General features: G+C 40.9%; 1 protein-coding gene across 4 annotated transcripts in view; it reads right to left on the bottom strand.

The window, feature by feature from the left end:
* The window catches only part of CDKAL1 (CDKAL1 threonylcarbamoyladenosine tRNA methylthiotransferase), a 229,161-nt gene extending 203,433 nt beyond the window's left edge, over positions 1–25,728 (bottom strand). The window contains exons 1-4 of one of the 4 annotated variants that reach the window (XM_082234989.1): positions 25,612–25,705; positions 24,322–24,355; positions 23,088–23,260; positions 21,151–21,263 (exon numbers count right to left, since the gene is read on the bottom strand). In XM_082234989.1, coding sequence (XP_082091115.1) covers positions 21,151–21,263; positions 23,088–23,257 — 283 coding nt within the window. In that variant the 5' untranslated portion in view covers positions 23,258–23,260; positions 24,322–24,355; positions 25,612–25,705. Of the gene's footprint in view, positions 1–21,150; positions 21,264–23,087; positions 23,261–24,311; positions 24,356–25,024; positions 25,116–25,611 lie in introns of those variants that run through there. The other 3 variants (XM_082234991.1, XM_082234988.1, XM_082234990.1) reach the window with 3 other exon arrangements.
* Between the last annotated feature and the right edge of the window lie 384 nt (positions 25,729–26,112).

Raw genomic sequence — 26,112 nt, 5'->3', positions numbered from 1 at the left:
GGGGCTTATTACCTATTGCAGAATTCAGCCTCTATCAGAAGGTCTGAAAACATTCTGAGGACTGAGATGATTGATTTCTCTGTTGACTCAAGTATAATTAGTTCCTGCTTGGCAGGGGGTTGGACTCGATGGCCCTTGTGGTCTCTTCCAACTCTATGATTCTATGATTCTAGTTTGCTTTCCGAGAGATGCTATCAGCAACAGTTGAAGCACTTATACAAAATAGTACTGTCATTTTTTTATTTATGGAGGAACAGCAAGAGGAGTTGGGAATAGGTCAAGCAGGAAGAAACTAGTATGCTGATTTCTGTTGGGACTACAATTCTCAGAATCATGCGCTCAGTTTTGATGTTTGGGGCTGATGTGAGTTCAAGCCCAATGCCAACTTGTAGGGCCATAGGGTCCCCATCCCTGATTCAGACCCATGGTTGATTTGCCTAAAAGTACTCTTCTAAAAGTATGTTCCTTCTTTTCCTCGTACCTTTCACATTTTACTTTTAAACATATGACACACAGACCAAAAGAATATTCAGATTCCTTCGTTCCCATTACTCATAAGGATTTCCCTTGCCTTATGAACAGTAGAACAATGTGCTAGTTGGAGCATCTGCTTATTATGCAAAGCTCTTCTTAAAAATATATATCAGGTGACAATGGTTGTGTGGTTATAAAGAGTATCCTGAATTCTTCTATCAAATTCAAACTCACACAAACAAAAGGAAAACTGATCCAAGTTCTTTCATAATCAGATGGGCATAAAATAAACTCTCTTGCTTTGGAAGTGGTTTGGTCGTTCTAATCTTTTTCTGACTGTTATTGTGGTTTTCCAAGTATCTGAAAACTTGAAAAGATCCAGCCTTTTGCCAATGCCTCTCAGCCGGCTCACTGCTGGTGTCTGTCTTCCTCCCTGTTCTCAGAAATACCTTTCAAGGAAGGAGGGGGAGTGAAACCAGTTAAAGGAAGGCCCCCCACATCCAAGACCCCTTGGTAAGCTCCTTCATTTCCTGGGCAGGATTCACCTGAGCCCCATCAGAAGAAGCTCTGTGCAAGGACTTCCACTTGCACAAAGGGGATTCCCCCTCCCCCAAAATCAGGAGAAGCCCAAGAATATCATATGTGGGGAGCAGAGGGGAGATTGTTCTGTCTGGCAAGATGAAATGGTTGTGCAAATGGAATGTTTGTAATAGTGTTGAATTCCACCTGCTCTCCATTTCTCTAAAACATACCTTCTAGCAGCAGCTATTGCAGACTGTGGAGGTGAGCAATGGTGTGTAGCTCCTTAGGTCCTTCTTAGGTCCTAAAGCTTTACAAACGATACAAAGATGCCTGGGAGTTGGAGTTTGGCAGGGTGTTCCTGTCCTTACGAGGAGCTCAGGTGCTTTAAAAGTCTTCGGCAAGGGGTTGAATTTGGAGGTGGGGAGAGAAAGAGGTGACGGAAAGAGCAGAGACAGTTTGAAATGCCCTGAGCTTATCTATGAGTGAAGCTCACAGCGATGTCGAGTGGGCATTTGGGCGATCAGCAGCAGTGAACAGGAATTTGGCAGCTGTGGCAAGGCATGTGAGTGATCGGCAGTGGCATGCATGCATTCGATTGGGGGCTGCAGCTGCTGTGAGTGGGCAGGCAATTGGTGGTGAGTGGGTGGTGATTGATGGCAAGCAGGCAATTGGCAGTGGCGACCTCCCCCCCCCCCCAAGCTCAACAATTGAAGGGCGACCTCCCCAACTGGGTGACCTCTGCAAAAAAGCTAAACAACTCAGAGAGATCTCCCCCCCACAAAAGCTCAAAAACCTCAAGAAATACTGATTTCTTAATTTGGGGTTAAAAAAATAGGGGTCATCTTATACACAGAAAAATACAGTATTTCACACATGCCAAGACACTGTTGGGTACAAGGAGTCAATGAGTGACAAACATGCATTTGAGAACTGGCCCTTAAGACTGCCTATGCCGGAAATCAACAGAACATCAGGTCTACTCCTTAGAACACAGTATCCTTTCAAATGGTATTCAGAACTATTACAAATTCAGAGCAGAAACCATTTGCTAATTGGAGGCTTGAGGCTACAATTATTTGTGTGCCTACTTATGTTGTTACACTTATATCCCACCTTCATTGCAAAGAGTTCAAGCCACAGAACATGGTTTTCAGTGTTATCCTGAGGCTGAAACTGACTAAGCCAAGGTCACCCAGTGAGTTTCATTCCTTGTAGGAATTTGAACATGGTTTTAACCACTCCAGTGGTACCTCTGGTTATGTACCTAATTCGTTCCTGAGGTCCATTCTTAACCTGAAACTGTTCTTAACCTGAAGCACCACTTTAGCTAATGGGGCCTCCCGCTGCTGCCACTTGATTTCTGTTCTCATCCTGAAGCAACATTCTTAACCTGAGGTACTATTTCTGAGTTAGCAGACTCTGTAACCTGAAGCGTATGTAACCTGAAGCGTATGTAACCCAAGGTACCACTGACTCGCAATAAAACTACACTGAAATTAGTGGGGTTTCTTTCCAAGTAAGCACTTAGAGGATCTGGCTTTATGCAGGCTTTTGTTTAGTCATTGAAATTCACACTTAATTCTGGCAAAAACTATATTTTTCTTCCAACAGATAAATGGGGTTCCAACATTTAATTCCTATTTCTTTTTGAGACTGAAACAGTAAGGGAGCAGCATCAGACAAGAAATAGAGAAGGCACAGTTTTAACAGTGGAAAATGTTGTCTTTAGCTAAAAGAACAGAATCTAAGGAAGTTCAAGGTCAACAGCTCAAGTGAAAACAAAACCTAATTTAGCAAGTATCTTACATGAAAAAGGCTCTTTGATTTAGTCAGTCGACTATTCAGTAAGCAGAAGAACTTAAAGTATGCAGACAAGAAACAGTGCAAATTAACTCCTTTTAAAATACAAGTTTTTCTAGAAATGCCTTTTTATATAATTGTATCTTTAAGTAAGAAAGCTTATTTATTATACATTTATGAAAATAGTATTAATCCGCAGTGCAGAACTGCTAAGAGGGACTCCCCACTAAGCTGCCTAAGGCATTAGCTGAGAAGCAGCAAATCCTGTGGCACAATCTACTTTAACACATAATTGATAAAAAACAGGCAGTTTCAACTGAGACTTGCATTGAATTATAGATAACATAAGTGCAATTTACAAGCTGAAGTTCCTTCTGTGTCATTTGTCAATAAGCTCTGAAACCCACCAGACAACCAGGATAATACAGATGCATCCACCCTGAACATTTGATGTCATATATTGTAAAAATGCTTTTTCAGAACAAATATATGGATCAGACATTTTTGTGTGTCTGCATTGCACAAAGTACCTGCATCAAATCTCAATAGCTACAATTGAGTTCCATTGGGTAATGTAAACAAGCTGAAATCTGGGGTGCAACTGGAATGCAACTGAAATGCACCTTGATGAGACCTTCAAACAATTGGGGTTAGATTTAGTCTCTACCTCAGCAGTATCCCCAAGTGTTAACTTCAGGTGTGGGGAACCTTTGGCCCTCCAGAAGTTGCTGAACTATGACTTCCAACAACCCCAGGCACTGTCCATGCTTGTTAGAGATGACAGGATTTGCAGTTCTCAGATAGTGGGGTTAAGTTGCCACTGACCACCTGGCTACACCCAACTTCTCCTTCCAATCACGGAGATTACAAAAATGGTTTCAGCACTAGTCAACCAAGTTCCAAAGTGACTTGAGGACTGTCAATTGCTGGGCAGGCCTGTCTTTGGAAGAGCAGAATGGTAGATAAGCACCTGCAATGTCTTTGCTCACAAGTGACTATTTGGCTATTTCTGCAACAAATCTGATGGAAGCTACTGAAACTACAAGAAAGACTAAAGCCCTCTTGTTCTTGTTCTTGTTGTTGTCTAGTCGTGTCCGACTCTTCATGACCCCATGAACCAGAGCATGCCAGGCACACCTGTCTTCCACTGCCTCCCACAGTTCGGTCAGACTCATGTTGGTAGCTTCGAGAACACTGTTCAACCATCTCATCCTCTGTCGTCTTCTCCTTGTGCCCTCCACCTTTCCCAACATCAGGGTCTTTTCCAGAGAGTCTTCTCTTCTCATGAGGTGGCCAAAGTATTGGAGCCTCAGCTTCAGGATCTGTCCTTCCAGTGAGCACTCAGGGCTGATTTCCTTAAGAATGGAGAGGTTTGATCTTCTTGCAGTCCATGGAACTCTCAAGAGTCTCCTCCAGCACCATAATTCAAAAGCATCAATTCTTCGGCGATCAGCCTTCTTTATGGTCCAGCTCTCACTTCCATACATCACTACTGGGAAAACCATAGCTTTAACTATACAGGCCTTTGTTGGCAAGGTGATGTCTCTGCTTTTTAAGATGCTGTCTAGGTTTGTCATTGCTTTTCTCCCAAGAAGCAGGCAATCTTTTAATTTCGTGACTGCTGTCACCATCTGCAGTGATCATGGAACCCAAGAAAGTAAAATTTCTCACAGCCTCCATTTCTTCCCCTTCTATTTGCTAGGAGGTGATGGGACCAGTGGCCGTGATCTTAGTTTTTTTTATGTTGAGCTTCAGGCCATATTTTGCACTCTCCTCTTTCACCCTCATTAAAAGGTTCTTTAATTCCTCCTCACTTTCTGCCATCAAGCCCTATTCAGCCATTATAAAGGCAAACAATCCTGGAGGCAAGAGGGCCATGCATGCTAAACCTACCCCCTGTACTTCAAGACATGTACAGCCTTCCCACAAAAGTTGATTGCACAGCGGGTTGTGTGTTCAAGCAAACACACTTTTAAAAAGCCCTTTGAGATCTTGACAATGAACACGGCAAGACTAGAAGGCCCAATATTCACAGCCCTGAGCCTCCAACGCAAGTTTATTTTTTTGTAAAGCCTGAATAGGGCTTAAGTATGTAGGATTTAAGTATGTAGATGTGGTTCTGTACTTAAAGATAGAATTCTGTATCCTGATACATGACCGATGTCAGCTTACTTTATTCAGCTGTGTATCACCTAAATCCTAGATGTAATCCAGCTCTTCCCACCAAACAAGTACACATAAAGAGCCAGCCTTTTGTGGTACCATTGTGGAAACTGCTCATTTCTTATCTTTCTGACAACACTGGGAACCACAGCAGATGGTCTGCTTCAAATATAATTCTAGCAGGGTGTTTCTTTTGTGCAAACATCTGATAAAGGCTGAAGCAATGATTTACTAATATGTAAATCTAGAAATCTACAAAACACAAACTGCTTCTTTTTACTGGTTGAACTGTTTTCACCTTTTTCTCCGCAATACGAAGAGAAGTAAGTTAGACTGCAGGTAACAAAACGGGGGGGGGGGGGTTATATGGTTAAGGGGCAGTTTTGCGGGAAGGAAGAACTGGCGTGAAAAAAGAAAGCACATGTGTATGTATAAGAAGAGGATTTTCAAAATCAAAGCAACAGATTATTTTCAGGTTACTGAAGTATGAGGTAGGCTTCCCAGTGGAACACAAATAATTTCTAGTAAAGCTTGGCAAAGCATGGAAACCCCCCCCCCAAAAAAAAATATTCCCTAACTTTAAGACAAAAGGAAATAGTTATTTCAGTTTACATAGATCTGCACAGCCCTGACTGCATGGTCTTGGTTAAGTGCCAGACAAATTTCATACATGGTCAGTTTCAGGATTTTTTACAGATATTGGCCTAATTCAAACATAATGATTTTAGGCCAGTAAATGATTGTCTATTAGAAAGAGAGTGAGCTGTATGCTCTTGCACTTCTTCCTCTCCTTGCCTTACACGTCTGACTTTGGTGCCAATAACATGATTGGATCCGTACTTTTACATCCTAGTTAGTAAGCAGGGATTAAACCACAATTTCCTGATTTGGATGTAACAGGAAACTGTGGGTTTAAATCAGCCATACTAGGCACCAATGCTGGGTGTGTGGCGAGAAAGGGGGGGGGGGGAGTGAGTGCAGTTACAGGACTCATTCTCAAGCCAACAAATGATGGTTTATCATTCCAATGTCATTACATTCAAACCAGGTCATTGTCTCTAGTTGGGGGTAGGGAGGAGGGTACGAGAGAGACATAGTGTAAGCAAAAATCAGAGCCTTGTTCCTGACTTGGAAACCTTGCTTCAAGACGTGAAATAAAAACAAAAGAAGCTGACCTCTGCAATGTAGAATAATGTTCACATTTATAAAGAATTATTGGTGTGCCTGGAATGCTTTCCAAAGAGAAAGTGCAATATTATTCTAAAATAATTATTTGTACAGGTTAGTTTTTCTAAAAAAAGATGTACATGTAAATGTACATATACTACCCAATTCAGCTCCAGAGCAGCTGATGACAATGTAGTAGGAATACCCCATATATTATACAATTCCAAAAGGACAGGAGAGGTTGAAGGAAACTTCTCTCTCTCTGAATGCAATCCTTACAAGTAAGATTTCACAGGGAACCAAACCCTCATTCCGCTGTCTGCTGGCAGTGATGCAGTTCAAAACCATTACATTACTCATGTCGTCCCAAAGTGTGGGAGCTGCCAAGGAGCATCTGCAATGCACTGCAAAGAATCCAAACAGACAGTGATGCACTAGACATATCCATGGGGCCCTTTTAATGTAGGTCATGCTTATCTGACCATACGAAAAGACACAGTGGCATATATTAAAAGAGGGCCATAGCTTGCTGTGAAGAAGTGCTGCTCCTCAGGCTGATATCACCCATTATTTACTTGCTGTGACCATTATATGGGAGGAAAAGAGCAAGATAAAGGCAGTAGTGGCTCTGGAGCTCTGAACTAATTGATTAGCAATGAACATGTTACATACATTCAGTGGCTGATGTATTGGCAAATATGACTTTATTAATTTTTTTCAGCTGTGCACTTTCCCATCACATAACAGCAAAAATAAGAGGCAGCATCTATTTCTGAAAATGATTTGAAGGATCAACATTACAATTAAAAGAACATTTCCTACAGCCCTTGGGAAAACCAGTTTCTAAAGCAAAAAGACTGTCATAGAGGCATGTGACTGTTTCTTTAAATATGCATCAACATTTTAATGCAGTATTTAAAGAAACAGTCATATGCCCACATAATTTCCATATGGGCACCCAAAGCTGCACAGGTGCTGAAATCTGAATTTAAATTAAACTCAGGAAAAATATATCACACTGCAAATATCACACTAGATTAGAAATAGTACTTCTAGCATTTCCCCTCTGAACTATATTGTTAACAGGGGTGTGCCTTTGATTCAAGGAAATCCTGAATTCCCAGCCAAATCAAGCAGATTCCGAGCTCTTCCAGGGCTAAGCAGGTGTCCTTTGGAGACTCCTGGCCCAAACCAGGCTGCTCCTGAAGCCTTGGAGTCTTCTCTGAGTTTTCACAATCCCAAATACCTCAGAAAGAATCAGAATGTCTCTTTAAACAGTTGCACCAAGGTCAGGGGAGGGGGGCATTTATTAAACTGATTTTGCACTACTGTATTCTTGTATTGACCTAGCTGAATGTGAACAAAAATGAATTGTGTTCATCTCAACTTAAATAAAAAACTGAAGGCAGTCTTTTATGGTAATATACATCAGGTTAATAAGTTTGAACATATTTAGAATCATAGAATTGTATAGTTAGAAGGGGTCACAAGAGTCATCTAATCCAAACCCCTGCAATGCAGAAATCTTTTATACCACATGGGGGCTCAAACCCATGACCCTGAGATTACAAGTCTCATGCTCTACTGACATGTATTAGGTTTGAAAACAGGAAAAAGACACACAAAAAGACAGGACACACTGATTGTTGTATCTATGCAGTGTTTGTATTTATAAAGTTAATTATATAAGCTCTCTATTAAATTCTTTGGTCTGATGCATTCTACTTTAAAGATCTGACGGATGACATTGGCCTCTTTTTTCAGAACCACTTTTCTGATGATGTATGTCTCTTAGCTGTCCATTCTTTAACATTCTATATTTTTATGAGATCTCTCGCAACATTAAATATATAACATGTGCACTACACTTGGATGTGCAAAATGCACTGGAACTGTATTAACTGAAATTTTCCTAGGGCTTGCAAATACTTTTCAAAAAGATATTCCAGTGGGTTTTAAAATGATATTGATTAATTTAAATTAAGACCAGTTATCTAGCATTGCCAACCCTACCTGCGCAAACTGTGCATCAAGGATAAAGAGTACTCAGCAATTCTGTTTAAATAGCTTCTCCAGGATTATTACAAATGTTGCAGACTCCAGCTGAACTTAAAATGTTCAAGCTTTAAACATTAATTTACTTTGCCTATGTGCATGCCACACTGAAAGACTTTTGTCTGGACTGAAACATGAAGTATTAATAGTGAACATGTGCATTTATTTCAGGTCAATAGCCATTCCAACTTCCAGCAGGTGGGAAAAGTAATGTACTCATTAAAATGCATGCTGTAGAGGTTCAGTATGCTATTTACCAAAAACAGTAATCAAAAACGGAGATGGCATTGCAAGTCAAGTATTAGATATACCAAAACTAGTCTTTAATTTCCCCATCCCATATCTGAGGAGAATAAGACCCAACTAATTTAAAATAGTTTCAATGAAATTCTGAAGGTCATACTTTGGGCTTCCATACTAGTCTATATCTACCATTATTTACAAATTATTAGCAAACAACTCAGTCAAATTTTACTCAATTATCTGGAAAGAAAGGTAGTTCATCTAGTTGATGAATGATGCACAACAGCTGCTGAGCCACCATGGCAAGGCACACACAGGCTTTTTAGTAAAGGGGAGAAAGTCTTATAGGAGCTGGAAAAGAATCAGGAAGAAGGTAAGACGCACAAACTAATAACTCCATAAGTATCCATTGTGACTGCCATAAATGGAAGGAAATTTCTTTTAAGACAGCAGCAGTGGTTCTCAGAGTTGAGAGCTGCTGTACCCCCCCCCCAAATAAAAAGCAGAAGCCTATCAAAAGACTCCCTGAACAAACAGAAAATATATTTGGAAAGTAAATGAATTCAGTTTCTGCTGAGAGTAACATAGCCCTCATTCCTGAAACAAATTTGCTTTGTTTGAGGCAAAAATGGCTAATTTAGAAAAGCTGAGATGCACTGGCAAATATGCAGACATAACTTTTGGGGTTGTAATAGGAGCCCCTGTCCCATAATGATAACTCACATTTCACAGAAGAAAAAAAGGCCACGGAGCAAGAGGGCAAAAAGAGAAGCAAACCACTAGAAAAGAGCCATTCTTAAGTGATCAACTGTTATCCTTGCATGGGAAGCGTCAGGACCTCCAGAGAGGCAGGGGTTCTGGTACAGTAGGATATTAAATAATTAGGGAGAGAGAGAAAATGTTGTCACTGGGCCTGTGGGCCCAGGGCCAAAGTCATTGATTGTATCAACAGCTCTGCAATATATTTTTGGAAATCCTGGAAGAATAATTTAGGTTTCTAGGTAGCATGTTGAAGTCCACAATCAAAACTCCAAACTCCTGCCTTCAGAAATGGTACATGTTCAAAATGCAAGGCCAGACTGATGAGTGAAGAGAGGAGAAGGTGGTATTGGAAAGAAGGATTTAGATGTGATGCACACTGAGAATAGTAACCCTGTGCACCAAAATGGATGAAACGGGAAGTACAAAAACACTGAATAAAATGAATGAAGTGTGTGTTTGTTTTATAGTCAAGCCTGTACAAAAGAGAAGGAGGGGAGCGGCTCCATTTAAACTGCATAGGACTAGATTACTAGAGTTTGAAAAGGTGTCTGATAGGAAGTTCTGGTTCAGGATAGCTCATCAACTAGGGATGATCATTAAAATGTTTCTAGTCATCTATGTGAAGATAGGATAGAACTTCACAACAACCATACAGAAATGAGAGAGAATAAAGGGCCATAGGAAAAACTGCACACAGCAATATAACTAGGAGATGGACACAAGGCAACACTAGAAACCCCCAGCCCAATAAGGTGTAATGGAGTACTACAATGTAACTTCATTATGTCACTCCAAACTGGTTGGATAGATAAAGCACAAATGCTTAGTTCCAGTAGTGAACACTCGGACAATTAATGCACTATGAAAATAACTGCTAATGTGCTAAAAATAATAAAATTGAAGGCTTTGCTGAGCTATTAATTTATTGCTGCACACCAACAGTTTCCCCATGCCATATTAGCGCATCCCACAACACGGTGTAAGAAGTATAGATCTGAGTTCTAGCCAACACACATGCAAAAGCACCCACCTGGGATTGAGACCACCTGCTGGGTCTTTGCATGATTTACTGCGCTAGCATGACCTCCTTCCAAATGGAGTCAGCTCTAGAAATTTTGCTGCACAAGTCAAAGATGGTAATCTTCCATTAAATATACAGAAGCCAGCTGGGCTGGTAGCTGAATTGTACTTCAACCCTGGTAATGGGACAATGTCTTCCACAGCATCTGATGGCAGCAAGCAAGGTGTGTGGCACACACAATTCTTGCTGCCCTCATTCACCGCACCATCTGACTCCTGCTCTCCCTGAACAATTTCTGCACTGCAGCAACTGTACGCATCACATGAGCAGAGCAACACAGGTGCACATGTGATATAGACAGGAGTCTGGTTGCCACTCTTCCTGCATGGTTGGTCAAGGGCCTTTCCCAAAAGGTACTGTTTGTGATGCACTGGGATAAGGTGCTAACCTAGGCCAGTAGCAAGCAAGAGCTGCTGCCACCAGAGTGCTGGCTCAAGAGAGTGACACCTAACTCTGCCTGAGTTAGGTATTAGGTACTGTGCCTCTTCAAAGGTGCAGTTGGATCATACAATAAGATGCAAAGATGCAGCAGAAGCTGCCCTCAAAGAATGCTGCCTGTTGCATCACTGCATGAATCAGTGGCCCAGCTTTGCCTGCTTCTAATCAGGAAATTCACACAAATCACAGGCCATTTTCCTCCAAGGACAATTTATTCTTATTCGGATCCACTTAAAAACCTTTATGGCTGTAAAAGGAAAGTTTGCCTCCGGATTTAAATCAGAAAAATATGTTTCAGCTATCATGAGTTAAGGAAGCTATACAAACATAACAGACTTAAAAATGTTATTTGTTCCAAGTCTACCCTTGCAAGGAGTTCTAAATGTAGTTCCAAGAAGAATGTTGACATTATTACCTGAATGATATGGTGTGCAATGGCAGTTTGCCTGAAAGCCAAAGTGAAATATTGTCTCTCCTCAGATACTTATAAACCTGAAGTTCCAAACCAAAATGTCACTCTTATGTTTTCCCAGTCTTCTTAATGAGAATATGCTCAGTCTTCCTAGCTTATTTGAACACAATACATGCCTTTATAATCATTTTCACCAAGAAATTATAACATGCATCTAATAGATCTACTTTGGTGTCGAATGCTGAAGGAAACAGATTTTTGGCATGGACATTGCTTGGATAGCACTGAGTCTGAACAGCTCCAAGCTTCAAGGAAGAGAAGTATTTTTCTGGCAAAAGAAATTCAGACCTTGGGACTTGAGCCAGGAGTTAAGCAAGTGAATTGTAAGTGAAAAAGTTCTCTCTCCATTAGGGATTTTTCTTTGCTCAATAATAAATGGATCCTCTTCTTTTAAACTTTCCATTTTGAGATGATCCAACACAGCAAACACTAGTAAAACACAAAGTAGAACCAGGGATGCAGCCAAGAAACTAGAAGCTGTGGATTGCAGGCCTTTAAGTTATTAGAAAATAAGGATATTCTCTAAACATATGGACTCACAGGAAAAAAGGTTACTGATTTCTGAGTATGCTTCTTCTAAAGCAGAGGTTAGGCAAAATGTCATCTAGGAAGCATCTTGAAGTTAGACTTTTCTATTTAAAAACTAGTTTCTGAAAAGATTATGGGAAGGGAAGGAGTTGCTCCACCATGTACTGTTCTCATCAACCAGTTTGGGTAGTTCAGTGGCTCATGTTGTAATCGAGAAATGTTTAGAAGCTGACGACCAGTCCAAAGAAGACATGCAGAACTGGACAGTAAATCATTCTTGGAACACTCTGCAAATCCAATTATGGCATGAAAAAATTAACATCAGCTACAACTAACAAGTCCTAGCAAATGCCTGTGCTTCAATTGCAAAGCCTGTGAAAACCTGTAGATTGAAAAGAGAACACGGAATGTAACTTTTTATTTTTTAAACTAGGTTCAAGGAATGAACCTTTATAACCTGCATCACACTCATCTTCAAAAAGTGAGGCAGAGAACTAATCCACTTTTAAGGAATCTAATTCCTGTACTCTATATCCATTCTTACAAGAAACATTGTCAGTGGTCATGTATAAGAATACCATACAGCGCTACCCACTGCAGTACAAAAATGACCAATGTTTGATAAAGTTTCAGGGTTTATTATTCTCTTTAATACTCATCAGACTGTGCATTGACATTACCTAGCTAAACAGATTTAGAAAGGCTTTCATTCAAAAACAAGCAAACAAACCACTTTTGGCCTATGCCACTTCAAGTTGCAAAAACCAAAAGAACCATATTACAAATTCAATCCCAAAATCACCTAGAATTAAAGCCAACTCTATCTAGAATTTTAAAATGTGCATGGCTCCTGTCAAGATCTATTTCAAATACCATTAAGACAAATTAATGAAGTCAAGTTTATTGTATGCTGCGTACCTCATACCCACACAAGTACTTTTAATTTACTTGTGAAGATATTAGCCCCAAAGCAGTGCTGGGATCACTGCTGAAGAAATAAACAGTACATTATACATCACTGCTGTAGAAATAAGCAGTACATAACACATGCGAAGCTATACAAAATAAATATTATGCAGCATCAAGGAGAGTGTTCTTTATTTGTAGACGACATAGGTTCTGCCAAATATTTAGCTCATGATTCCAGAAAGCATGTTGTCTGCTAACTTATCTGTCAATTTGTATCGCCCAAAGTGTAATATTGAAAAGGGAGGTCGCAGCAGCTGCAAAATAGAACATTTAATTGTTTCTCTCTCTCTCTCGTAATAGCTTTCCTCATACAGGGAAGCAACTTTCACAACTTGCGTACCTGGAAAAGATGAAAAAATATGCCATACCTGGTTGTGGGTTGTGGGTTTTTTGGTAAGACGACACACCAAGCCTTTATGGTAAGTGAGACACAACTGTTTGGTACTCCCTATTCCCAGCTTATCAGCAAGAACCACTAGCTAACATGGATCGTAATGAAAAAAACCGTATACCACTCTGATTGGACAGAGAAAGTCCAATCTAAAGCATGTTGCTAACGTCCTAACACCAGAAAGCTTTATTTGGATACAGACTCTTTTCATGAATGAACGCTTTCGAAGATTGCACATAATACAATGAAGCATCATTACCCAGCCATATTTATATTGAGGACATAGTGCAGAAAACTGTATCATTTGCAGTCTCAATGTCCGTAATTGTTTCATCCCAGTTTTTATAATAAACTGCCCTAGTAAAACAAAATGCAGATTACTAAGTGGAGAAACTATGCTAATTGCCAACATCTCAGATGTCACGACATACTATCCATAATTTGGTCTAAACTTTTGATTATTTATGCAAGAAATTATGTAAAAACAAGAAAATATATCTGCCAGGGTGTTTAGAAAGGCTGGAGACATGTAATATTGTTTAATTCATAACTGTACAGCAATTTAAATGGAACCTCACTACTGTTTAATAGACGCCACCTGGAAAATATGAAGCAGCCTCAGCAATGTAAAAGGCTGTTCATAAGCTAGGTGATTATTTCTCATTTGATCTATTATGTGACAAATATTGAAAATTAAATCTAATAAAACTTAATCCTTTTAACCAAGTGTCAGTGCTTTTTGAAGTCTTCATGAGCAAGATCTTCTATAAATGCCTATTTTAAGTATGGATAAACAGTGCCATCTTCTGGCAAGTAATTGTATGATTCCTAGAGAATGAAATAAAAAGAATCTGTGTAGGATAGTCAATGCTCCCAATCTCAGATCCATGGTTAACATCACAAGATAAAAATTATCCCTGTAAACCTCAATACAGTCATACCTCGGAAGTCAAACAGAATCCGTTCCGGAAGTCCGTTCAACTTCCAAAATAATCGAAAACCAAAATGCAGCTTCTGATTGGATGCAGGAAGCTCCTGCAGCCAATCAGAATCCGCAGAAACCCCATCAGATGTCTGGCTTCCAAAAGAACGTTCGAAAACCAGAACACTCACTTCTGGTTTTCGATCATTCGGGAGCCAGAACGTTTGACTCCTAAGGCGTTTGGAAGCCGAGGTACAACTGTAGTGGTTAAATACTATACATCTACTGTTATAATTTGGGTGTATGGGGTGGGGTAGCACCTCTGGTGGGGGACACACCATGCTCCTTCTGGGGTGGTTTGTCCACCTTTGGTCCCCACCCCGCACTCGGCTCTCACCTGTGGCTCCTAGAAGCTGTCAACATGCGACAGCAGCCACACCCTAGGAAGGGCTTCAACTGGCAGGCTAAACCAAGTGAGGGTAGCCAATGAGTCTGAAACTCTGTGTCAGTGAGTTAGGGACTTCCCCTGCATGCGAAGACAGGCTCCAGTGGATTGAGCGGACGAGATGAATAGTGCATGTGCTAGGGAATTGAGGGGGAGATGGGGCTCGTCAGCCTGGAAAGTTAGCCCATCTAGAAGGAAAACTCTGGTCCTAAACCTCTGCAGACTTGCGGGATATCATCAGGAAAAGAAATGGCTAAGGAATAAACTCTACACAAATCAGGAGTGGAGCTCCTAAGACAGTTTGATGGCACCTTGTGCACCTCCTTCCGCAACTCCTGCAACTAAGCTAGTGCCAAACCAGCTTAAAAGTATTGCTCTGCTTTCCTCAGCAACACCAAGAACAGGGTCAGGACCTCCGTACATACACACTGCCAGGCTTGCACCCCAGGGAGGTCACTTCAATGCTGATAAACAGCGGTTTGACTTCACCCCAGAGGCACATCCATTGTCTTTTGAGACAGATGGATGCCAACAACTTAACAATATTTAACACTGCTCTTAACTAAGGCTTTAGTAGCTGCAAGGCTGGCTAACAGCAATGCCTTGCTAGCACTAACCGCAATTAAAATCGGTGGCAATGTAAGCCATAATTACCATTTAGAAAAAGTACTGTCTGGATGAGAACAAAAAGGAACACAAACTTTGACCCCCCAAAAGTAAGCGGACAAGAAGGTACATGGGATATTGTAGTGCTGGAAAAGGATCAGAAAAGCGCAACTAAAATGACCAAGAGGCTAGAGCATTACTACATTTGGAGCTTTTTAGTTTTGAACAAATGGCAAGTGAAATAGAGGCGATTAAAGCGTACATTGTGTGGAGAGAGTAGATGGGAAGAAAAAACCCTCTCTTACTACTAGAACCTGGGGATATCTAAGGAAGCTGAATGTTGGAAGACTTCGGACAGACAAAAGAAAGTACCTCTTCACACAGCACACTGTTAAAGTATGGAACTTATTTCCAAAAGATCAGAAATAGTCTTGCAGAGTAAAGACTATTCTGTGGCTGCTGGCCACAATAGCTATGTATTCCCTCCACTGTCAGAGACAGAATGCTCCTGAATAGAGTTGCTGGGAATCACAAGTGGAGAGAGTACTGTTGTGCCCAGGCCTTGCTCGTGAGCTTCCCTTAGGCATCTGGTTGGCCACTGTGACAACAGAATCCTGGACTAGAAAGGCCTTTGGGCCTCATCCAGCAGGGCTATTCTTATGTTGTTAATCAATAGTACTAGAAGGGCAAAATGGTAGCTGTATGGTATTATGACAGACTGTCATCCACATGCACTCAAAACCTTTCCGGGGAAGTAGGGATCTGTAAGCTATTGTTTATGTCTTTGTAAAGACAAGACAGACTGCTGCAATGCTCTCTAAACGATCCCTGATATATACTGAGAAACCACAGCTGGCACAAAATACAGTGGACTACTACTTGAGAGGAATGAGAAGACTAACACGATTGTATTACAAACTTCTCAGCATCCGATCCAATCCAATGCAATAGTTAATTGCCAGACAGGTATCAGTGATGTAGGCCTGCATACCCTTCTCGTTACAGGTCCATGTTCCATACAGATCTAAGGAGAGGAGAGATCTTACACGTGGGCCCCTTCCATTTAAATGGAAAGACCAGATAGGGCATGGAGCAGCGATTTTTCTTATTTGGCTTACTAAACAAGATCTCATCCAAGATCTACCATAACCTAATTCTGCAGGTATTTTATACTTGATTGTCTTTGCTTTGTTTAAATACATTTACTCAGATATGAATCCCACTACACTCAATAGGATTAATTCCAAGGTAAGTGTGCATGCGACGCGGGTGGCGCTGTGGGTTAAACCACAGAGCCTAGGACTAGCCGATCGGAAGGTCGGCAGTTCGAATCTCTGCGACGGGGTGAGCTCCCGTTGCTCAGTCCCTGCTCCTGCCAACCTAGCAGTTCGAAAGCACGTCAAAGTGCAAGTAGATAAATAGGTACCGCTCTGGCGGGAAGGTAAATGGCGTTTCCGTGCGTTGCTCTGGTTCGCCAGAAGCAGCTTAGTCATGCTGGCCACATGACCCGGAAGCTGTACACCGGCTCCCTCGGCCAATAAAGCGAGATGAGCACCGTAACCCCAGAGTCGGTCACGACTGGACCTAATGGTCAGGGGTCCCTTTACCTTTTTTAAGTGTGCACAAAACTACAGTCAAAACCTAAAACTTACATAGCCCTTTCCAAAGTCGTAGTAATTAAGAGCTGTGAATTATGGAAAGTGAGAAAGGGTAATTGAAATATTTCACTGGATCTAACATTGTAAAGATATGCTTTGCACAAACTGATCACAAACCATCCTATGATTACACTCATAGGATGCTTTGATTTATTTTCCCTTTTTCACCGCAGGTAAATCCTACAAGACCTGTAAAGCAGGACGATGCCACACCATAAATAAGAGACTATATTAAAAAAGCCGAATACAATTTAGGATTTCAGTTTAGCAAACAACCACAGTACAGAACAAATGAGTAAGCATGTTTTGCCCCTGAAATCTAGCCAATGAACTTTCAAGGTCTGAAGGTCTTAAAAATATATGAGCATCTGTCTTGCATTAAAAAGCAAGCCAAAAAACCTCACTCCTTTATATTGCAATACCTTTTACTAATCAACAGCAATTCACTTTTGGCTGGCTGAAGTCAAATAGCTATTTATAGTCATCCAAGACAAAGTTGCTCTGCATTGTAAGTAGACCCCGGTGCCAAAGATTTGACATAGAAGACAAATGTCAGTGTCTTCTGCTCAGTGGGAGTCTCTCTCTCTCTGCTTTTACACAAAATAATGCTTTATTGTGGTAGGGCAGAAATGCCAAAATACTCACAAGCATGCAATTGAGTGCAAAGCTCAAACTGCATTCATCCTATGCTGGCAACTAAAAGCTTTAGTCTTTGACAAGCCATCCAAGTCAGCAACAACATTTAACTGACCTTCCAATCTGTGTTTTGCGGGAAAGCAAAAGATTCCAGATACATCCAAGGTGGGTAAGCTAAATGTCAATGAAACAAAGAACGCTGCTCGACAGAAAAATGGGCTTTACCGCAACAAATTTGGCAGGCTGCCTTCCAGAACTTATAGCAATTTTGTGCAAATGTAAGTAGCATGTGCACCACCTCAAACAGAAAATATCTCACTTCTTGAGTATTATTCATAACTAATTGGAAACTAGGTTGCTGGAAAAGGGCACAGCAACCCTACAGCGGTTTCAGAAAGAGTCTGTAGTGGAGGAACTACCACTCTCAAAGTCTTACCAAGAATTGTTGTGGCCAGACAAAAGGAATGGTGGTGGCTTCAATGCGGGTTTGTTTTTCACCTCACCAGTTTTTCCTTTTTAAAATGTTCCCTCCAACTATTTGCAATGGGAGAGAAAATCATGCCACCATCAAAGGTGGCACAGTCCCCGCCCCTTCCATTTCAGATATGTGACTGTAATAGCTGGCACAACCGAAGTCTACCCTGATCCACACTCCCATTTTCGTCTTACTGCCCTCGGAACACATCAGCAACAGAGGTAGAGCTTTTTGTTGCAGCAATGCGAAGGCCTCCAGCCTCTGACAGTGAAGAGGGATGTTCACACTGTACAAAAGCCGGTCGGGTTCCTTTTCTGAGAGCTTAGGATTGGTCCAAGAGAAAATCAGTGTGTGACTTTTGCAACACGCTGAAAATACTAGCAACCCAGTTAATTAAAGTAATCCATTGGAAATATGCATCTAACAAATACATTGCGTCAAACTGTAACACTCCTGCAGCTCTCAATAATGTAGTTTACTATCATCAGTAGCTTTTTCAGAATTTACTACAAATATTTAATATTTGTGGGAAATTTAGAATGAATATAGGAGCCCAAGGATCAATCTAGCCCAGAATTCCATTTCCAATGATAGATGATGTTGTTTAGTAGTTTTACTAATGGAAATTACTTAAATTGACTTATAGACAAAATTGTCAATTGGGCATGAAGGAAAAAACCCTCAGCCGTTTCCCCCACTCCTTCTAGCATGCAGAAGAACACTGCCCCTGAACCTGGCTGTAATATTTAACTAGCATGGCTGATGTCCACTGATAGATCAGACTTCCTTATGTTTGTCTAATTTCATTTAAAAACCACCTAAACTTGTTTCACCTTGTGGAAGCAAGTTCCATAAAATAAATGTTGAACAAATTTATTATCCAATCTGAATCAACTGTCAATCATTTGTGATTAGTAGTGTCAAATCTTAATAATATGAGGAAGAATGCCCCTCCATATCACCATAATTTTATAAGCTACAGTAATATGCTAACCTTCAGTCATCTTTTTTCTATGCTTATAGTCTTTTCTCCATAGGGAATATACTCTAACACTTCAATCATTTTGGTTAACCTGTTCTGCACTGTAGCCAGATGTACAATTTCTTTTTAAGGTGCAGAAATTAAATCAAATGTGACTGTACCATGGACTTGCATATGAGGAGTATTATATGAGGCATTTTATTTTCAAGCCCTTTTCAATTATCCGCAGCATGGAATTTATTTTCTTCAGCACTACAGCTTAGTCACTAACTAAATAGTTTCATTGAGCTAGCCACCATGACCCCAAGAGTTATTTTCCTTGGCTGTTATCAACAATTTAAATCCTATTACCATATGTGAAGTTAGGATTCTTTTGTCCTAGTGTGCATCATGTTTCAGCTGTTTACAAGGTGTTTCATTTGCCATTTTGTTGCCCCAAAACCTCTGAAGCTATATGTCACATACTACAAAAGATGTGGGTCTTCAAATTGTCCTTATTAAAAGGGCAGGAAGAGTAGTGACTAACTTATGAAACTACCATTTGAAAGTAAGTATTATGCATCCAAGTTTCTAGGTGCAACTCCCTTTAAAACAATTGCAGTCTACCTGAACAGAAAATATAATTTTAAGTTTACAAGTTTAAAGCTTAGTTTTATGATTTTGCAACACCAACACTAACCCAAATCAACCAAAATTATCCATTACTAAACAGTCATTTAATGGTTTTGAGGTCAATCCTGTTATAGCAACAAGAAATTCAGGACGTCAGCAAACGACAGAAACAGGAAAATCCCATATATTAAGAGTATGGAAATAAAATGCTACAAATTATGCCTAACTCAAAAGATTGAAATCAGTATCTTACTATCACTTTAAAATTATTAGAGCATGCAAGACAGGCATTTTTACATTTTGGGAACACAGCTAGTAAAAACAACAACCACAAATATGTTAGCCAGTACTGCCACCTAGGGCATACTAAAGGTAAGTACAATTTAAGGTCTATAAAATGCCAGATATAAGTGGGGAGGAGATAATAAACTCAGCAATAATCATTAAAGGTTATTAAAGGCTTTACGATCAGTGGTATTTATAAAGCAGAACACTTCCACAAAATAATTTCTGAGTCAATGCCTACTTGGGCATTAACAGTTCCAACATAAAGCAACAGAGAGGAAGGAAGAGGTGCCACACCAACTAGAACCTCCACTTCCCGGAGTCTGAATGTGCCAACTTGGGCCCCAGGTTATGAGTGCCCAGTGACTGTGACATCATGGCGTCACGCATGCCCCCCAGCCTCAGAACCTGACTTCTGGTGCTACTGGAAGTTGGGTTCCAAGGTCTCAGACACCCTTGAGCCTCCTATAGTTGGTGCCACTGGAATGTCCAGTGTGAAAGCTTGCAGGGATGGAGACTTTGTACAGGGTATGCACAAAAATGGAATACTGATTGTGCGGAGTTCCAGGTTGCATGAAAGCCTTCATGCATACCCAGGCACACACAATGGCTCTCTCCCTGTAGATATTTGTGCTATGTGCTAAGATGCCAAGGAACAGGGTTAATCAGTGTATGCAGTGTCAGGAGAATGACTACTCAACACAGTCCCACACCTTGTTCCTGCGTTGCTTATATTGGACTATCATTGGAACTTGAATAGAGTTCAGGGCTCACCATTTCTGAAGGGATATCTAGTGAAGTGTTCCACATTTCTACAGAGCCTTACAAATAAGCCTGACAAAGCCCAGATCTGTTAATGGGTCTGTTAATGAACTAGAAACCAGAGCCCCATACTCAGCTTGCTGTAAATTATGATCAGAAGCTTTACATTTCCTCCATTCACACAAAAGGAAATAGTCAGCAAACATGGGTGTTTGTGAGACCAAGTCCCACCATAACACTACATTTATTACGCCTTGTCAGACAATAGTAGGAATTTCAAAGTTTCATTGGAATTTCAGTATTCATTTTTTAAACATACCCTTTAGCTGTAAAGATAATTAAATCTGTACTGAAGATCATAAAATGTGCCTTTTTTATTAGTAAATTTGATGGGTGCTTTCTCCTGCTTAGGAGATATACAACTATAGTTATAAGTTCTGTCAGACAGGTCAGACCCAGTTTCACTACAGGAGAAAAACTAGATAATCTTCAAGTCTTTCCAGTTTCACATGTCTATAATAAGAACTTCCTCAAAGGCCTGGATTTATGCTACTAGAAAAAGCCATCCTACAGCAAATGAAAGTCAACTCTGTTCATTTTGCAGATATTGGGTAATATTAAATAATATTAAGATACTAGAAAGAATGGCAGCATATGCAAGCTCCTATACAATCCTGAGCTCAAATGTGTCAAGCTGATTACCTGTAATTCTGTATCCATATGCAGCCAGTTGTCCAGCCATGTATTCTCCGTCTGAACTATTATGAGAACATCCCCAGGTGCGTATCCAAATTTTCTGTACACCAGGAATAACACTATCAAAGAGAAAGGCAAGGAAAATAGGTAAGAGCATTCATTTCATTTCATCCACATCAGAAAACAAAGCTTTGGCCATTATAAAATACTACCACTTAGAATCTGTATAAGGCTATGATGACCAGTGCTCACAATATCCTTTGGCGAAGAAATTACTGTAAATGTATGATTTGCTGAATGTTTGTGTGAACTGCACAAAGTGAAAAAATATTAAGTATAGGCTTTTGATCCAATAGTGACAAAATGATAAGCATGGGAAAGAAGATGGACAAGGGTCTTATTCCTGAAATGCTTGACAAAAGAGTTAAATCATAAAATGTTAACAGAAGAAGCTATCCAGTTAAGGTAGGAGCACAGCTAAAGGGATACAAAGATATTGTTACAAGTACTGCTCCCACCCTTCTATATGAAATACCAAAACTGACTAACAGACAAAGCAATGCTACAGTCACATTTCTTCCAAAGGTAGAAAGCATCAGATCCACTGTAGTAATGGCTGTGGAGTGTTCGCGACATCCTTCCACCGAAGTCACTGGGAGATTAAGTTGTTCCAGACCCTCTTCTGCTGGGAATATGTTCATGCAATCAGGGAGGTTAGAAATAATCACAAACACCCTCTTCCCCTGTGTTGCTCCATTTTCAGGCAGAAGTCTGCTGGGTGGAGCAGTCAGCCAGCAGAGCTTTTCTGCCGTAACCCAATGGCATTTCTGCAGGTGTGTTTTCATCCCATGCTTTCTGTCTCATCATAGGACCCCCTAAACTCATGAACAAGTAACGTGGGATCGCACAAGTCATATAATATTTTTGAATGCAATTTAGAATAAGTATTAAAACACATCACAGCTAAAACAATAAATAGTAGCAACTACATGTTGGAGGAGTGCACCTTTGGGGGTGAAGTCAAGCCACCAACCTTCTGGTTAACAGCCACACACACTGACACACTGCGCCACAGGAGGGCTCATGCTCTCTGTAAGAGGGTAACTCACCACCATTTAGTGTAAGATCCCTATCTACACAAGAATATTAACAAAAGCCTAACTGGATCAGTCATAGTCTAGCATCCTGTTCTCACAGTGGCTAACATGAAGACTATGAGAAGTCTGCAACAAGGGAAGTATAATGGGCTACTTGTTTAGCTTTATACTCATAGACCCATTTTTCTCACTTACAAAGGACAAATGTCCTGTTACTTGAAATGCATGAGGTTAGAAAGAGAACTCACTATATTAAAACAGAATCAACCTAATACACACTGTAGTCTGTGTAGTAAAATATTTCAAGTTATTAATATGTTCAACAAGACTAAGACCTAAAGTTTTCAGGTTATTTCAAGTGTAAATCATTCAATCAGTACAAGTGCTGGTGTTTTCTATCTCTCCACATTGTTGTTGTTTAGTCGTTTAGTTGTGTCCGACTCTTCATAGCCCCATGGACCAGAGCACGCCAGGCACTCCTGTCTTCCACTGCCTCCCGCAGTTTGATCAAACTCATGCTGGTAGCTTCAAAAACACTGTTCAACCATCTCGTCCTCTGTCGTCCCCTTCTCCTTGTGCCCTCCATCTTTCCCAACATCAGGGTCTTTTCCAGGGAGTCTTCTCTTCTCGTGAGGTGGCCAAAGTATTGGAGCCTCAGCTTCAGGATCTGTCCTTCCAGTGAGCACTCAGGGCTGATTTCCTTCAGAATGGAGGTTTGATCTTCTTGCAGTCCATGGGACTCTCAAGAGTCTCCTCCAGCACCATAATTCAAAAGCATCAATTGTGTACATTAGTTATGCAACAAAAACCATCTCTCCACATACGACTGGCAAAAAACAAACATACCTGTCACTTGGGGGATCATCATAATCTGTTTCTACATTTTTTTGTGAATGGCGTTTTCGCACTTTAGGAATAACATTTTTTCTCCTGAACTGCAGGTCTTGCGGCTTTGGGTCTTGCTCTGAGATAATATCTTCAATGTCTCCAAGGAGGGAATCACAGACAGCAGGCATTTTCTATGAAGATTGAAGTACACCGTGTAAAATCAAGAACTGAAAAAATATACATACTATTCTACACAGCAAACATTAAAAACAATTCCTCATGTCTTTTTAATAATACAGCAACACAACTAGACTAATTTATTTATAAAACTGTTAACTCAATATTCATTAAAATACTTAAATGTCGTTAGAAACCCTACAGGTAGAAAAAAATGACCCAATAATTAATAATGCATTTTAAACAGCAGCACTGAATCAAGCTGGGCATCTGAGTTTTAAATAAGAGTCAAAGTGACTGATATGTCCATATATGTTGATGAAAGCTTATCTCATGGGTTGCCAACACTGCATCCACAGGCACACATGTGCCTATTGCTCATAGGGTCCACTCCCTGCCCCAGCCAAAATTAAGTTTGAAAGAAACATTCTACTTTAGTCAAGTAGGTTGTGAAGCATGTTTAGTTGTGATGTGTGCGTGTGATGCCCTTGACCACTTTTCCGGGTTACAAACTTGCCCTTTGGCCCAAAATGATTGGTGACCCCTGGCTTATCTAATGCCAGAAATAAGGGTACCTGCCAGCATTATAACCAGTACATGTTTTAAGTCATATCTTAATTCACTATACAAGACAGTTCAGCAATTCCCTACAAACATTCCATGTGCCTTTTATCAGTTTGTAACAATGGATAATAATAGATTAGCTAAATATTTTGCCTGGAATATTGGACCCTTTGAAATTTATCTAGTTCTGGGTCTTCATTACACACATCCCTAGTTAGATGAAGTACTGAGCTCACAAACAGGTGCTACACATGTGGTTCCCATTCTACTCAGTGTCTATATACACACAACTGTGAAATTTGCTGATAATGCTAATTAGCATCTCAGAAGATGTAACAGATATTTATGCTTGGTAATGATGGTCCATTATCTTAAAGAACTAAGCACCCAGTAAAAACAGATGAATGCATCTTGTTCATCTGGGCTCTAGCCCACTATAGTTCTTAGCAATTTAAACTATAACCCAGCAACACTAAATAGCTTATTGTAACAACACTGTACCTTAACTTACTATTTTATCTTTGGAGTTCCAGCATTTTTTTATCCTGAAAAAAATCAAAAGGTTTTCAATCATAATTATACTTTCTATAAATCACCAAGGCTGAGGCAAATTTATATGTTTCTACAGATACTTAATAAATGATTCAAAATGCCTAAGTCATGGTTCCATCCAATGATATTTCATATATGTATACACAGACGCAACATATTCTACTTTGAGGAAAACTGAGAATGAGCCTTGGGATTGCATATTCCTTCCACCATTTTCCTTAGTTTGGGGGAAAATGAATGAAAGAACTAGTGGAAGAACTTGCCTTTCTGCTACTCATTTTCTCCATGCTGGTATTCCTTCCTAATTCCATCCAACCAGCAGATGCGGGAATACACTGTTGTCTTATGTACTTCAGCAAAGAATGAATGAATAAATTTAGAGTATTTTGAAATTCTAAATAGTGTATTATAACATGTTTTCCCCCCTGAGGTTTGGATTCATGTGTGTGTGTGTAGGTGTGTGTTCATTTTCATCTTCAGCTTGTAATTTAATAATAATAAATGAGACATATATTTCTTAAGAAGCCTGACTGCTAATTTGCGTATGCAAGTTCAAGGCCTTTCTACTGGCTGATATAGATATGAATATGATTGAAACTCGTTTTTCAAAATCTTTTTTTAGAAATGTAAACCTTTCCAGGGCGAGGGGGGGGAAGACTCACAGCATCTTGTCGCGGAAAACATTACATCCCACAACATTGCTGGATGCTTCCCTCTCTAGAAAACTGCAAGCTTCGCACACCAGCTGCGTCCTCGCTTTTCCTAGGGGCCACAAAAGGCACCCTGGATCAGACACGCAACGTCGTCTTCACACGTTTGTGGCTCGAACCCCAACAGCCGAAGTTGAAAACTCTACGGCGGACCCCTCAGTCCCGCCAAAAGCCCTCAGCCGCCCTCCAGATTCTGCCTTCTTTCCCTGGGCAAAGCTGCGAAGAGGTTGTACCGAGAGAACCGGGGGGTGGGGTGGAGTGGCAACCCCGAGGTGGCTCCCGTGAGGGACATTCGCGGCGGGGGGAGAAGAGGGAGGTGGGCCGCGCTGCCGGGAAGAGAAACGGCTCGCGTCTGAAGGCTGAGAGGGAGAAGCTGAAGGAGGAGAAGGGGCCATATGGGCCCATTCTGACCGCCGCGCCCCCACTGCACGCTGCGGGCCGCTTTCACGGCGGGAAGCCGTTACTTAGCCCGCTCGCCCACCCCACCCGTCGACCGGCGGCAGCAGCAGAAACAACAACAACAACAACGAAAAGTTTACCTGCGGAACCTGACGCGCTTCTCGCCTCACATGGACGACGCCATGATGGAACGCCGCCCCTCTACGCAGCTAAACGCGAAGGAGGGAAGAGAGAGAGAGGCGGCCTTTCGACGGCGTCCGGAAAAGGACAAATTTAGGCCGCTGGCAGCTTCGCGCAACGGGGAGAAGGAAGGACCTGGGAGATTCCCCCAAGTGGTGTGATTGGCTCCCGGAATAGAATCGCGGTCTGATTGGACGGGGATAGCCAAGGAGGGCCCCGCCTTTCCCGTCACAAATTCTGGAGCAGCTTGCTTGAAGGTTAAATTCATCCCTTGCCTGGGTGTGTGCTGTTGTCCCGTCCCAGTCCCAGTCCCAGTCTCTCTCTTTCTCTCTCTCTCTCACACACAGGTCTACTGAAGTCTACTACCTTTAAATAGTAGGTCTACTACCTTTAAATAGTAATCTAAAGGAACAGGTGGGAAATCGCTTATTTAGGTTTGAAGCGCAAACCTTGCTGCGCCT

The sequence above is a fragment of the Podarcis vaucheri genome, assembly GCF_965113315.1.
Source record: "Podarcis vaucheri genome assembly, chromosome: 8".
Lineage (NCBI taxonomy): Eukaryota > Metazoa > Chordata > Lepidosauria > Squamata > Lacertidae > Podarcis > Podarcis vaucheri.
This window is presented reverse-complemented; position numbering and strand designations above follow the sequence as displayed.